The following is a 13,468-nucleotide window of genomic DNA, read 5'->3' as shown; positions in this document are numbered from 1 at the left end:
TAATAGTTTATCTTCAATTGATTAGGAGTAGGATTAAAGTAACAAGAAACAGCCATTTTGAATCAAAATAAGAGTGGCTGTAGAGAGGTTTCCAATGGATTTGAGGCAGGCAGATCACCAGTCCCAGTGGTAGGGTGCTCGACTGCTTAACAGAAGAACAAGAGGCTTCATAGATGCTCTTTCCCAACATTCCTTTTCCCTCAGCACTGAAGGATATCATGCAAAATTATACATGGTATAATGCAAATGTCCAAATCACATTTTGTATGAGTCAAGGTCTGTAGGGTAATGGATGCATTATTTCATTGCAGTTGAAGGAAAAATTGATTGATAGAATGTGAAATTAGGATGAGTAACAGGCAAAAAAAAAAAGTGAAAAAAGTCAGTGTTTTAATGCATAGAACATATTCCATCTCTTACACAAAGGTACAGTTCTGGCACACTAGAAGTAGCAGTAAAAATGAAGCAAATATTGAACCTAAAAAGAACTTGATTAGCCGTGACAAAGAAATGGAAATGAATTTTCGTTCAACAAGTGGTTGGGTCTATTACATTCTTCTCACAATTTTAGTCCAGATGACTATCAGGCACTATTTCAATTATCTGTATGTCATTATGAAAACCAGGTTTTTGAAACTTGGCGATAGCCTTCACTAAATATCACCCCCAATTTAGATGTCACTGTTTCACAATTCTAGATTTTCTTATCTATATTAATGATAAAAAAGTAACTACTGGTATTCGTTAAACACTGCCCTCCTCTCCAGTGGCATATAACTCAAAAACAATTCAGAAAAATAACTCTAATTTTTTTATGCATTCAGTTTTTCAAATGAAACCAAGCATGAAAAATTTCAGACCCAAAGGATTCCTTTTTACATAATATTACCTAGAGCTAGTGAATACAGACTTATACTGGAAGTGCTTTGCAGCACTTACTATGAAGTGAGCAAACCCAGAACTAAATACAAAATGAATGTAAGACATACGGTTTGCATGTGCACATGTTCCCTTTAATTACATATATCTTCACCTTTAATTACAGATATCTCCACATGTCCCTAACAGCTATATATGCTAGAGCAAGAGGATGTGTATTTGGTAGGGCTAAAGTGGCATGAATGACATCTACAATAGAGTAGGGCAAACAAAAATAAAAGCAAGCCAAAAGGTATCTAGAGAACAAGGGAATGCTCCTTATAGTTCACAACAGTGAGAAGAAACTTGCCTGAGCTCACACAATTCAGCTGGGCCTGCTGGGATATGAAAATATGTGGTGACCTGAGAAATCTGCCTACTACAATGTACAAATCTGTTTGAGATTATGAACTCTCTGCATGTTTAAACCATTGCAACTAGACTGACATTTTAAACAAGGAAAATATGAAAGATATAATCTATCTGGACATCTGATATTCAATATTAAACTGGTTACGGAAAGAATTTGACAGGTAGAGAACTTCCTGCCAGAGAGAAAACAAAGTCCTGTGGAGAATGAAAGAACTGGTTTTCAGTAGAGTTCATCAAGAACAAGTGTGGAAGAATTTTGTCTATTTTCATTTAATGAGTTGGCATGAAAAGTAGTTTTGTGGTGATAACATTAAATTTCTTCAATACAAGAAGGGAAAAAAAGAAAAAAAAAAGCTCTGGGATTCCATGCAGAGAGAACAGAAGCAATAGAAATGGGACTCAGTTGATGGCAGGGACAAAGAAAGTGAAATTCTTAAAATGAGGCTCTAGAAGAGTAAAATACACTTCAGCTATATATCAAGATAAGCATTTTTAATAGAGGACATAAAATATAAATTCTATTTGACAAGTTCTTGCTGTATTATTGGAAATAAGATCTACAATTTGAATCATCAGTAGAAAAAGTAATGCAAGCTGCAACAGATGCTGCAAACAGCTAGCAGGGATACAGAGAGCCTAGCATATGAAAGAAGAAAAGAGAGAAGGAAGAGAGAAGTAAAGAGAGGGAAGATAATCATACATCTCATCTGAGCATTTGTCAAGACATCCTAGACTTAAGCCAGCACCGTGTGAGCCAATTTGTATTTGTGTGGTTCCAAATTCACAAGGTTAAGTGAGAGGAAATATGTTTCAATAGGAAGGTAGATCTGTTATCTAGATATATTTGGCTGTTAAATTTTTGCCTTTGTCCTTTTTTTTTTTTTTTTTTTTTTTTTTTTTTTTTTTTATATGAAATAACCCATAAGGCACTAGAAGCTTAAGAGAATACAGCCAAAGCAGAGCCCCAAGACTTCCACCCATACCCCTCCAAAATGCAAGACATCTTTGAAGAACACTTTGAAGAACTGTTTAGAGAGAATATTAACAAAACAGAACAACAGAAAGCAACAAAAGATGCAAGTTTAAAGAAGAGGCTGGTCAACTGCAGAAAACACTACTGACAAGTCAAGAAGATTGAGGATAGACTACTGTTTCTGAGATTTTGTCATCAGGGAGTTCGGTGAGAGCTGTTGCAGTTGCAAGCAAGGAACAGAAGCCAAAGTGTAGGAGTTGTAGGAGGGAATCACAGAAGAGGGTCTCCAGACAGTAATTATAAACAGCGCCTTCAATGAGCTTAGGAATGAAGGAGAGATAGGCAATGAGATATGATATGAGGAACCAAGTAGGGTCAAAGGTGCAATTTTTAAGAGGCAAATGCTTGCTTATATTGCAGTGGAAAAGAGCCAGAGGACAGTGAGAGATTAAGAAAGCGAGTAAGGGAGGGGAGAAATAAGAGGAAGAACAGAACATGGGGTCACTGGGGCAAGTGGAAGGGGTACAGATGGAAAGTAGACAAGAAACTCCTGCTGCTCCGACAGTTGAGGAGAAAAAGGACGGATTAGGGGGAGGAAGAAAAGAGTGGCAGAAAAAAAGCATACTGTATCTACCTTTCCTTAGGAGGAAAAGCATGATCCTATGTGAGCAAGAGCAGCAGAGGAAAAAAGAGGGAAGAGTTTGAGCAATAAGCTACAGAGGCAACTGGGATTTAATTTAAAGATTCAATTAAATTGGAAGATACAGATGTTTTCTAAAAAGATGGCAGGACTGAAAGAAAAAAGACTTTGTAATGAAAAAGACTGTCTAGGTTTCAGGACACTCACCAGAGACACTGCAATATGAGCAGAAGCAAATATCTGGGAGTTCACAAAGCAGGCTCTGCAATGGAAGTGTTTAATTCCAAGTATGTGCTTAAATCTTTGCTGAATCCAGGCCAGACGTTTTAGTAGCTTAACAATGCCTTTAGCATGCAATCAAGAAAGGAACTCATGCAACAAGAGGTAGATAGAAGGACCTGCAATAACTGAACGTATCCATACAGCTGCTTTAGGAACACAAGTAAATGCTGTTTTTCTTACTCAGGTTTTGTGAAATCAGAATTCCTCTCCTTAATAAAAAGTTATAAAAAGAATTTCTCTAGCTTTTTCAGTCGGCAGAGTTTACGCAGTCTCTTGCTTGTTCTACAGGCTTCACTGCAAGTGAGCATCATTTTTGTCTTCTCCTAAATTGTTTTCTATGCATACAAACACAGTTTAAAAAAAATAAACACCAACTTTACTGTGTAACATTTTGGACATTAACATTACTGTGGACATGGATAGTAATAGTAACTGTTTAACAAAAATGCTGAACAGCCTCAGGGGATGGGGAGGGAGAAGGAAGAGGATGAGAGTTTTCAATTTCTTCCACTAAGCCAAAACCAAAGTGCAATGTCCCACAAATGGTACAGACAGTGTAAGGTCCCTACGATCAAGGTCACTAGGAATGGTGATAATCACCACACTAGCCCAGTGACTGTGAAGTGCAGAATATAAAACCACAAACAGGGTAAATGAGCAAACCTTTCATAACCAAAGTGTGTTAAAAGGAAAATGAAGCCAAGCAGAAACTGAACTCCATGTTGTAATCAGCCCTTTGTCAGCTTGTTTCAGCAAGAGCTCCAGAGCCAGATCCACAGCTGCTACCACAGCTGGAAGCACAGAGCCTCCTGAGAAAGCAGTTGCAGACTCAGATGCTGCTGTTTCCTGTTTATTATTATAGTGTAAGTTCGCATAATTTACCATGTTCACTGCAGATGTATTTATTTTTATTGGATGTTCGTGCTAAAATGTATATGTCTATCATTTGCTGAATTCATAATATTGAGGTTGATATATTCTGTCCCTCTGCAAAGGAAGCCATTTGTTAAAAACAGACAATCTTTACTATATGGAAAGGGGAAATACAAAGAAAAGGAGAAGTAAACAAGATTCTTTCAGAAAGAGAATCTTCAAGCCAAAACCAAAAATGTGCAAATAAGGCCACGATTTTTTTCCCCCCACATTTGTTTTGTTAAAAAAAAAAACAAAATCCTCCATGTATTTAGTGCCCAGTTGCAAGTATCTTGTTATCTACTTGTCATAGCAAAAAATATTGCTATATTTCACGTATATCAACCAGTCCTTGAATTCTAAACAGACAGATATGTTTCAATATGCTTTTACATATTGTGAACTTCCTCCCGCTGCTCATTATTAAAAACCATAAAACTATAAACAAAGGAATTGCATAAATCAGTTCAGAATTAATGTGTGATTACATTTACTTTATGAAGCAGCAGCTTTGTCAGTAAATGCTTCTAGAGTTATTTGACAGCAAATATTGCATCTGTTCTTACACTGAACATCTAAACACTCGCATACATATTTGCACATGCAAATAGTCCAGATGGCCTCAAAAGGGCTGGGATATAAATACAGTCTTTAACTGCTGGTCATGAAAAAGTGTTTTTTATTAGAGAAAAAATTACAACCTTTCAGCTCTTATGTTCCCAGTTATTTTTATTTGGACTAATACTGAACTGAATGTTCAGAACAGAACTGAGTGTTTCAGGGAGAGACAGTCGGACATTATTTCACTGTCACGGGACACAAAGTAGATGGTGAAGTACCATTTCTAAAAAAGGGGAAATGCAAGTCCTCACTTCCTTACTCTTTTATTGTACTAATTGCAATTTCTCTCTGCGTCTTTTTAAAGTTTGGAAGAACTTAGCTTAATCAGAATTTACTTAGTGTTTTCTTCCTGTGCATATAAAAAATAATTTTAAATTAAAACACAGCCCAAGTGACTATTTGCAATTACCATTTGCCACAGTTTTTCATCAGTCCTGGCTGTTAGACTTCATTTTTAATCAATGAAAAAGCTGTGATATTTTTAATAGTACCTGAATTATGCATCAAAAAAATGCAGTTCTAAAACCAGCAGTATTTTGTGTCATATCACATGCAAAATATCCGTAGTAGTAATTAGCTGACCACACAGTTTATAAGTGATTTGGCTCAGTGTCTTCACAGAATGTGTCCCAGATGTTATTGTAAAGTTTTTATGCATGTACAAAAAAACCCCTCAACCCCAAAAACCCCTTTATGACGCTAATAAATAGTCTAACTTCTAAGACCATACACAATACTTCAATTCTTCATAAATATTTGAACTAATCTAGTAAACATTTAGAAAACTGTGTACTGTGCTACAGATTTTCGATGTGACAGCTGACAACATAAACTTTCTGGATGATGATCGAGTCAATGTTAGTGCAGCTGTAGCAACAGTAAGACATGTAAAAGCTTAAAGTTTAGTTTCAACTGTTTGAGTGCATTTTTTATAAGATCCAAAGATTGCAAATGATTTATGCTCGCTACATAAATTCTAAATTGCCAGTAAAAATAGGAAATAAAATTTGAAGCCCTTAGAATTATTTTTGGAAGTATTTTTCAACTGCTCAGCTAAGGAGTTAAGGCAAGGCACTAAATTATCCATTTCCTGCAAATAACACTTTAAACAATATGAGTGCTTTAGAAAGGAAACAATCTCTGAATTGAAATTAATACAAATAAAATTTATGCATATTAGTATTTTATTGTCTTAGTAATACAAGCAAAATACTTAGCCTACAAAATCTATAGTAGAAGCCAAAACATGCAGTTCTGAGAGTTGCTTGAGCAAAGGTTTTGGCCATGGATCTTTAAAAGTTTCTAAATAGGTGATCTGAAACAAAGTGTTGATTCTCAGTGCAGAGTACAAATCTTTGTCTATTTAGCCCATTAATCAGTTTTGTTTTACCTTGCAGCACAAAGCCTATCAATAAATTTCTTGTATCTACTGTAATCTAGACAAATTACAAGGTGCTACTCCTTAGCCTATGCAGAGGTAGGATGTGATTTATCTAACTTTTGATATCAAAGATAATAATCTACAGCCTACATCTTACAAAGGCCACCTACAGGATGACTAATATAGGATAGAGCCCAAGCTTGTTTGCAGCCAAAGGGTGGATCATCAGGAAAGTGGTTTATCTAATCAAAAGGAGGGAACTCAAAAAAGCACATATGATAAATCACAGCCTGAAGGCTGCCTATTTCCTTCAAGTAACTACAAGCAGATTTAGGATGACAAGCTCAGACTTGTTGGGTGGTCATGCTTAGATTTGCCTCATGTGACAACAATCATTTAAACAATAATTATTTTCAGTAAATAGAAGCCACAAAACAAAATAAAGCCTGAAACTAATCTCTTGAAAATTAAATAGCAATCAGTCAAACCATGAGCACCAATTCTAAACACTGAATGTCAACTGATGAATTACGTACATTCCAACCTTTTGTTTCTAAAATGCTGGGTTTGAGGTCATTCAACAGGAAGTATCAAATTTCTGAAACTGTCAGTTTCTGTCCCTGCTAGACCTGTCTGTGTGATACTAACAGATCAAGATATAAAGCATAAAGAACATGGAATAAGGAACAACTTGCCACAAAGCTTTAGCTGTCTCAGCAGTTAGGGAATTTTTGAATGAAACTGAGGTACAAAAATGTCACTTATTTAATCTGTATCACAGTACGTGGTAATTATTCTCTTGAAAATGTATTTGTCTATACTTTGATCCACAGCAACATTTTATTTCTCATTAATTTTTGCTTCCTCAAATTTTCCCCGTGAGGGTTTTTTTAAAAGTGCACTCAAATGCAAAAAGGTTATGCTAACCAGTTCTCTTTTATCATCTAGCATGCTCAAAACTTTCTATATAACATTTTTATATGCTGAAATCCATGTTCAGGGGATGTTTTAGATATTCAGAATTATTTCCCCAGTTGTGTTATGAAATAAGGCTCCATATTCCGTAGTTTAGATTCAGCAGATTTGAAGCAGATTAGCTGCTTTACCATGAGTTACATTAAATCCCCCTGGACAAACACCAGACAGTCCTATCCTAAAATGTATGATTTGTTGAGGTGTAACATTAGTCCAGCATCTTATCTCCTGATGCCTCAACATCTAATTTTTTCTAGATAAATTAATTCCCAAGATAATATCCTAAAATGAAGATAGCTGTAACTTACACATAAATGTAGTTTCTCTTCAATACACTTATCATCTTTTATTGAATTCTTTACTCGATTATAATCCCACAAAGTGAATGATTCTGTGGCTTCCTACTTCTGAATGATTCACTTTTCTTAGACCACTAAGCCTAAGAAAAATCTATAGCTGGAGTGAATTTACATCATTTTCATTCACAACTTTGAATCTGTATGAATCTGTAGGATAGATGACATTAAGCAGTCCACTACTGAAGCATGGTGTAACATACTTCACCTGGCATGACAAACTCAAGATACTGTCTTGCATACACAGTGTGAAGTTTGCTTAGATCTTTGTACTGGGTGCACAAAATAAGCACTTTTAAATCATTATCTGATTTATCAGAGTTTATTTATTTGTGTAATTAACATATTTCTCTTCAATTCTATACTGCTGTTTTTTCTGTTTCCTTCATTACCTGGTTCTTGTTACTCATCTCTTTACATCTCCTTGCTTTATATTCCTTCTTTTTAGTCATAATTGTTGTAATATTCTCTTTTGATTTTTTTGTGCTTTGCTTCTGTTCCGCTATTTTCTGACCTTTTTTTGTTCCTTTCTGTGCCTGCCTTTCTATCCTGCTTCTTCCTCCTTTTTTTTCTGCTCTGTGCAGAGATAATTGACAATACACGTATGGGAATGTTGTAGAATCCTGTCATGGGAACTGTCATTTGCATCACATCGCTGTACCTGTGCCACCATAACTGCTACTGTCAAATTTCAAATGCCTTAGCCATACAACCTGTGTAACAAAAAGCAGCAGGTTGCCACTCTCTTAAAAATGAGAAAGTCAGTGCACAGAAGATAAGTTAACATTTTAAGCTCCAACATCAATCTAGAGTACACCAGAGCTTCTTCATCACTGGCAGTTTACTGCTTTTGGGCCAGTTGCAAAGTCCACTTGTCAACACTCATAGCTATCCAAAAACATACAATGCATAAGCTTTGAGGATTCCATTGATGATTGGTTGCTTCTACTATGCCAGTTGGTTGAATTTTCTTAATGAGATACAGGAATATGAAACAGAAAATATTGCCTGACATGCCTAGACACCTGAGAAAACCAGAAAACAAAAGTTTAGTGTAAAAATTTTCACCAGTGACTAAGGTTTGTTGTCTCACACATGCTGTCTTTTCTGGACTGACTGTCTATTCTCTTAACCACACCAACCTGGGAACTAAAATTCAGGTATCCCTGCACTTAATACTCCTGGAGAACTCAGATTTCTAGTTATGTTTTTAGCTCAGAATTTGAGAAAAATGTGGCAAATGGTGGTAGTAGAAACCTTTTTAACAGATCCCTTATAAGGAAAATTGCTCAGGAAAGCAAACCCTGACTCTACCTGACCAATTAGCAGCTAGATAGATTATTAAAACTCTGGTACAAGTTATTGCTTCTCAATACAGTGAAATTTCTTACTTCTCTATTTAGTGATTTTCCAAATGAAACACAACCAAGATAAAGAGTAAGGACCCGAGCATTTATGAGCTATCCTTGGTTGGATGGGGATGTGTTAAAATCTTTGAGTTGAACAAGATGACCTCTAGAGGTCTCTCTCAATCTAAACCATTCTGTTGTTTTGTGATCCTCTGAGGCTGAAATACAACTGCAAGTCAGATCTCCCTTTCCCAAAGCAAATGCTCAAACTATCACTCTACTGTGCAAAAGATGAACAGCAGGATGACTAAATCACTACTTCTGGAGAAAAGAGAGATGCCAGTATTTATTCCCAGACAGGTTTTCAAGCACTTAGTCTCCGAGAGATCTATTTTCAAGTCCAGATATTTTCTGAGCATGATGTAGTTCTTTCTCACTGCTGAACATCTTGAACCTACATAAGCCTTCTTGCATTCACAAGGACCTTTGCAAGTAATCTCAGATAAGTAGCTCTGTGTAGTGCAAAAGAAAATGGAAATGAAAAAGAAAGATTGTTCAAGGGTGAGTACCAGTCAGAATTATTTAAAGGTTATGAGAAGGTGGTCCAAAGAAGCATAAATACTGGACAATTCCAGAGTTTCATGCACACTTTCGACAACTTGAGTTTTCAGAATAACTCATAGTGAGACTTTTTTTCTTAAGAGTAAATTTGTTCTATAATTTTTATACATTGATTCTACAGTGTATGAAGTGATACAAAAAAGGTATGCAGGGCATTTTTTAAGATGCAGGCAACAGTGAGTTCTCAGTGGCACAAAATAAATTTTATTGTTATCTGTGATGATAAAATTAATGTTCAAAATAAAATTTATATGCTTATGCACACAGCTATTTTATGTTCCATTTTCACAGAAAACTAGTCACCAGTAGCAGTTACAAAACATAAAGCAAAACTCCTGAATATATCCAACTATCTATAAAATAACAATAAAGATTATTTTTAATTGATGTAGAATGTAAAAATTTGATAGTATATAGATAAAACCTCTAACAGTGAAACACACAACTGTTTTACTAAGGAATCTTCATATTTACCCACGCACTGGAATATCCATATTCCTTGCAGATTTAGTAACTTCTTCAAATTTTTCTAGGCTTTCTTCAATAGAACAATTAATATTGATTTTGCTAAAAGATTCAGATGCTGCACCAAATACTGAGACTTCCGTAGCCCCTGCTGCAATCTGAAAAATACATTTCAATAAAAAGGGATCATAACACTATGTTACAAGATTAGATTAAGCATTTAACTGAAAGTGTCTGAAACAAGAAAGAGGTAATTGTGTACATCTTCTATAAAGGCACTTACAGCAGAATGAAAACCTTGAAGATTAGGCGTGAGAACAGGATATTGGACTCCAGGATGCCGTTCAATGCCCTTCATTACTTCTTTATGATCTGCCATCTAAAATATATAATTAATTTGTATTGATCAACACTTATTGTCTGACTCAATATAGCTAAGTAGTATTTGCCTTAGACTGTGTTTTTGCCTTCATCAGGTATGTATTTCATACAAAAAAGTGCAAAAACAAATTCATGTTGCACAAACACACTTTTTTTGGTATTTGTTAACTTTTGAGTATTTGAGTTGCAAGCTTTCCAGCTTGATATCAATATAGAACTGGGGCTAAGATTTCCACAGCACTTTTTTTCTTTTGTGTATCAGTAAAAATATAATTTGCATGATAAACTGGTAGACTTATGATCATGCTAATCAACTTTATACTTGCGTCAAAGGACTCAATAAGTGGAATTACCAGAATTACTGACATATTAAAACCATCCAAATCTTGAAAACATCAGGACTCTTCACAGTCTAAAGCATAAGTGATTCTGAAATGAACACTGTAATCAGCATATTTAAAAAGACTAATCAGAAGTCTATCCTTAAAAACATAGAAGAATCCAGTTCTCTGCACAGTGTACGTTTTAATACTTGGAATTTTCTTCCAAAACTGAATAGTGTATTTGAATGGGTTTGAAATCAGCTCTCATAAAAGCAAATCTTCCAAGCAAACAATATTAATTGGGATTTCTGAATTCTTTCCACACTGATGAAAAGTCATTTGAGTACCGTATAAAAAGATATATGAACTCCAAAACTTTTATTACTCCTTAATTTCAACAGATACTTTATTGATAGTTTTGCAGCACCACAATTCTAAACATCTGATATTACACCAGATGATAAGGTGACAATACTACTGGAATCTTCCTGTCACTAATTTTTATTCCACACATTTTCATAGAAGGAAACATCAGAAAAATGCATGTATGCCTCCTCAAATGAAAGCCCAACATATAAGGAAGTGGATATCACAGAATCATCCGGGTTAGAAAGGACCTCTGAGATCATCAAGTCCAACCCTTAATCCACTACCACTGTGATCATCAGACCATGGCACTGAGTGCCACATCCACTCTCTTCTTAAAAACCTCTAGGGAGGCAGAATCCCCCACCTCCCTGGGCAGCCCATTCCAATGCCTGATCACCCTCTCTGTAAAGAATTTTTTCCCAATATCTAACCTAAACGTCCCCTAACAGAGCTTAAGTCCATGCCCTCTTGTCCCACTGGCATATGGTATGAAAAGTATCTTGTAGCCAGACACAACTCATTTGTCATCAGGAAACAAGTGATGGAAAAAAGCATCTTTTTGTAATTGTTTCTACATAATCAAAATCAGTGTGACTGCTAACATATCTGGTAACCTCACAAAAAAACTTTGGCAATGCCTTAGTTTTTTTAAGAATAATCTTTCATACCTTAATTCAATATAAATAGTATCTAAATTTCTCAGGGCAAGTAAGAATGAAACCAAATGATTAATTAAATGCCAAATGTTGGAATTAATTCCACACTTGAAAATCATAGTCTGGCAAAATATATACTAGGAAACCAAAATGACACTTTTTCAACCAGTATAAAGCAGCCAGGTCCAAATAATATTATATGTATTATATTTTGTCCTATTACTCTTTTTCCTGTAAGTAAAATTCCATTTTAACACATATTGCATGTTATAATTGTAATGAAATATTTATATTCCAAATTTCTTTAAAAAAAGATTTCTAATGGTAGGTATTCATAATTTTTGGCCATTTAGGCTATAGGTGTGGGATCCTGTTTTATATGGCAAGTAGCAAGGCACCTTGCTACTGTGGAACTTTTTCTCTTCACTTTTTTCAGTGAATAAAAAAATCTCTGCTAAAAAAACAGTGGATGAGAAACCATGAAAGAGCTTTAAAATACTAAAAAAAGAAATAAGTGAAAGTGATCTAAACATAACAGTGAATTCTATTCCCATGACCTATGAAAAGAAAAAAGAAAGGAGAAAAGACAAAGTCAAGACTGCATTCCGTATCAAAGCAACACAATCTTATCTTTTAAATAAAAAACATTTTAAACACAAATTAGGCCATTATAATAAAGTTTTCAGACATGAGTGTAAGATAAGAAGGGATTGTTCATTTTTTCCAATACTGACAAATCTGTGCTAACTTTGGTACTCCTAATGGCTCACAGGAAAAGGAAATAAACAAGAAAGGAAGAAATTCACATTTGCTTTGGACTTTTACTTTTAGTGTTTAAAAACCCTTCCATGATTCTTTGTTACTGTAACTGCCAAAGTTTGATGGCACTTGGAAAAACTTAGTCTAGCCAATTTAAATGGATCTGAAAACTCATTGCCCCAGCATTAACAACCAAGAAATTCTGCATTTTTGCTGTTCCCTTCTCCTTTCTTATTATTCTTAATTTGGGCCCTTCCCGAGTGATCCTGGGAACACTGAAATAAATCAGAGTCCCTTAGAGAGTGCTGTACAGCTGGTTTGCTCTGCTAACTCATGAATAAGAAAAAATTATGATCATACCATGTTTTTCTCAGAGGAAAGCCTAGAATATAGCCCAGGATACATTTTCAGTTTAAAAAAGGCCAAACTTTATATAGATGTTTACAGAAAACATGCAACAATGTTAAAAAATGAAGTATTACCTCAAATAAAGTAATCTCATGTTTTACTTTGCAAATAACTTTCGCAGGATTAGTGTACATATAAGTACTCAAATGCTTCTATGCAAACAAGTGCCTACTTCCTTGATAATCAATTTAAATTAGATAGACAAGCATTGACTTATTTCCTTATTTGAAGGGGATTATTAAATTTTCACAAAGAGAAGCTACTTATTGTACTTAGGACTAAATCTGAATTTGTGGTGTTTAATCTCAAGTGAAAACCTGGTATTTCTAATGCTGATGTAGCATTGCTTAATTTTGGAAAAATCAATACTTCTGTTCCACTTGTTATCATGCTTGGCTTTGAGTTCCCTTTCCTTTCTGGATCAACTTGATCCCTAATGCTACTGAGCTAGGGATTTCACCAGGTTTCTGCAGAGCTTGCTGGGGTTATTTTAGTTTTTGACTGCTTTTAATAATTAGCCCAACTTCAGCTGACCTGAATAAAAGGTCACAATAATATGAATAAAAGCATAAAACCTGAAAACTGTGTAAATTGTGTATGACAATAGCATCTTATTTGACAAATAAACAACATATTATTTCTGTTCCATTTCCTTACAAAATTATACAGGAACTATGGAACCTACATGGAATGGCATTTAAATTGAA

The 13,468-nt window shown here is 35.0% G+C and overlaps 1 protein-coding gene across 2 annotated transcripts in view; it reads right to left on the bottom strand.

The window, feature by feature from the left end:
* The window catches only part of HMGCLL1 (3-hydroxymethyl-3-methylglutaryl-CoA lyase like 1), a 73,508-nt gene that overhangs the window by 37,754 nt on the left and 22,286 nt on the right, over positions 1–13,468 (bottom strand). For both annotated transcript variants that reach the window (XM_030448675.1, XM_030448676.1), the window contains 2 exons: positions 10,149–10,244; positions 9,875–10,023 (listed from right to left, as the gene is read on the bottom strand). In XM_030448675.1, coding sequence (XP_030304535.1) covers positions 9,875–10,023; positions 10,149–10,244 — 245 coding nt within the window. The remainder of the gene's footprint in view (positions 1–9,874; positions 10,024–10,148; positions 10,245–13,468) is intronic.

Source organism: Calypte anna, chromosome 3 (assembly GCF_003957555.1).
Source record: "Calypte anna isolate BGI_N300 chromosome 3, bCalAnn1_v1.p, whole genome shotgun sequence".
NCBI classification, from domain to species: Eukaryota; Metazoa; Chordata; class Aves; order Apodiformes; family Trochilidae; genus Calypte; species Calypte anna.
This window is presented reverse-complemented; position numbering and strand designations above follow the sequence as displayed.